General features: G+C 44.0%; 1 protein-coding gene across 1 annotated transcript; it reads right to left on the bottom strand.

Moving 5' to 3' along the window:
* Positions 1-411: 411 nt before the first annotated feature.
* On the bottom strand, positions 412-1,795 carry LOC137097069 (uncharacterized). Its single transcript, XM_067468374.1, has 2 exons — positions 684-1,795; positions 412-560 (listed from the first exon to the last, which is right to left on the bottom strand). Exons 1-2 carry the CDS (start codon positions 1,368-1,370, stop codon positions 474-476), a joined length of 774 nt encoding a protein of 257 aa, XP_067324475.1. The 5' UTR covers positions 1,371-1,795; the 3' UTR covers positions 412-473.
* Between the last annotated feature and the right edge of the window lie 516 nt (positions 1,796-2,311).

Raw genomic sequence — 2,311 nt, 5'->3', positions numbered from 1 at the left:
TGCATTAAGCCCCCCTGCCACCTCTCTAGCTGACTTATCCTTCAGAGGTACTCCCCATGCGTATTTAGACAGGATGTCTATCACTGTTAAAATGTATTTGTAACCACGGTTATACTTTGAAAGTCGCTGCATATCCACTAAATCTGCCTGCCATTGAGAATCCACATGAGAAACAATAGTCTTGTTTCTTCTAAAATGGATCCTCGCTGGCCTGTGTAACGTGTAACTGTCTTGTTTGGATAACCATTGAGTAACATCCCGCTTCCTCACACTTTTGCATTGTTTTCTGGCTTCTTGAAAAAGCGGACAAACGCCTCCGAGGCTTCCTACCTTCCCCGGCGAATAATATATTTTCTTTAGGATTTCTGCGTATTCTGACATGGCTCTTAATGCATGAAATGAACACAAGGGTACAGATCAAACTCATTTTATTGAGAAAACACACATAGCATCTCTATTCTGCAGGATTTGTTTTAAAGACAGGACATGATGGAAACTTCCATGGTCTGCGAGTCCCCGATCTGTAGATTCCGCACATCACCCGAAAGGTGGATACTTCCCTATGGAAATCAAATAAATAGCAATGAGTCTACAGAACACAATTTCATCACTCTCTTTCACAACACCATACCCCACCCTATCCCACCCCCACACATACACAGTATGGACATTCTAACGCTTACCTTAGAACTCTCAAAACCGTCAGAAGTGTTTTCATCAACAGCCGTGTTTTCCTTTTCCTCTGCCGCATACTTCAACAGATCAGATAGGAGTGACCTCCGAATGCTTCTGTCTGGGTTTGGTTCTTCACACATACTCTCGCTATCCTTATAGTCTGCTTTACAGTCCATTCCTTCATCCATCTTTTCAGCCTCAGCCTCCGCCCGGCGTTTTTCCTCCATTTTGGCATGCCATCTTCTCAAATCCTCAGGGTCTGTATCAGGCACTATCTCTTCATCCTGGTAGCCGAGGTTATTAGTCAGACTTCCATACCCTTCATCATCAACATCCACATCAGCGTCGCCACATCGCATTCTCGGCATTTCAGGGTAAAGCTTTTTCAAATCGACACGGTCTGTACCCCGACCATAAAAATCAGGCTCAACATCTGTGAATTTATTTTCCACAGCATAAAGACCCGGTAATAAGTTGAGCCTTGTCGGTGGTTTTGCACTCGAGGATTCTCTCCGCTTTTTAGGACTGTTCACAGGTGTTCCCGGTATGGAAAATCCTGTTGCCCCCTCCGTGATTGGATAAGACCAGTACCTGTACTCGCTTTCAGCTGTTCTCTTCATAGTTGCTTTTTTCTTTCTAGGCGCATCTGGTGCTGAAAGGCTCACGGAGGTTGAAGGGCCAGCGGGCGATTCCATATTATGTGTTGTTCTGCAAAATAGTCAGAGCAGGCTCCCTAAAACTCTACTATGGTTATTTAACCCCTAAAAACAACGCCTATTGGGCCCCACTATCACATGGTCACCTTATGAGCCTAAACCATTCCCTATTGGTTACAACGCAACACGTGATGGCATCTTAGAAAGGGGCCGCTAGGGGCTCAGGCTGTTCATTTCCACATGCCATTCCTTGGGGATAGGTCTATCCATGCTATGTTCCACACAAATGGGTTGGGCGGGGTGGGGCGGACACTGGGGTGGGGTTTCAGCCCGTGGGAGGGACTCTCAGGCATCCATTTCCTGTTTAGGGCAGGCGGGACTTCCGGGCATTGAGTGGGCGGGGCGTGGGAGGGGCCTTCCCCAAAAGTGGGCGTGGTACCTGTCAAATTTGAGTTTGACGAGAGGTGCCACCTTTTACTACTAAGGTCTGTTTGTTTGGGAGGCGGGGGTGTAAGCAGTAGGACAAATCTATTTTAAATGAAAATGAATTGGTAGAAAAATGCAGACATATGGTAATTCTCCAACTGCATTGCATGGGAGAAATTTCTAATAAACACTTGTGTAAAAATTATAAGAAGATCCTAATGATGACGGTATCTCCTGATTAGATCATCATGTAATAAACAAACAGGAAATGTTTGTCTAAGGCAATGTTCTTGAGATGTCTTAGCTACAACACAAATGAATTAATTAGCACAGCGGTTAAGGATATATGCCTTGTTCCTACAAGTGCACATTAAAATAGCAGATGGTGGGCAGTCTGAAAACAGGGTCAATTTTTTCTATTGCAAACTTCCCTTTTAAAAATGTCTATTTTTATAGTGTGGGTTTATTCATTTCCATTAATTAAACCAAAAGCTTTATTCAGAAGCATTAAATGTCTGTCTAGAAATTAATCTTCATCTTGAAATGAGGTGACG

Source organism: Anolis sagrei, chromosome 5 (assembly GCF_037176765.1).
Source record: "Anolis sagrei isolate rAnoSag1 chromosome 5, rAnoSag1.mat, whole genome shotgun sequence".
In the NCBI taxonomy this organism is placed as follows: domain Eukaryota; kingdom Metazoa; phylum Chordata; class Lepidosauria; order Squamata; family Dactyloidae; genus Anolis; species Anolis sagrei.
Note: the sequence above shows the minus strand (reverse complement) of the source record. Positions and strands in the feature narration are given on the sequence as shown.

Coding starts and splice junctions, on each gene's coding strand:
- LOC137097069 (XM_067468374.1), bottom strand. CDS start 1,370: ATGGAATCGCCCGCTGGCCCTTCAACCTCCGTGAGCCTTTCAGCACCA. Junction 561..683: donor ACGGTTTTGAGAGTTCTAAG/GTAAGCGTTAGA, acceptor TGATTTCCATAG/GGAAGTATCCACCTTTCGGG.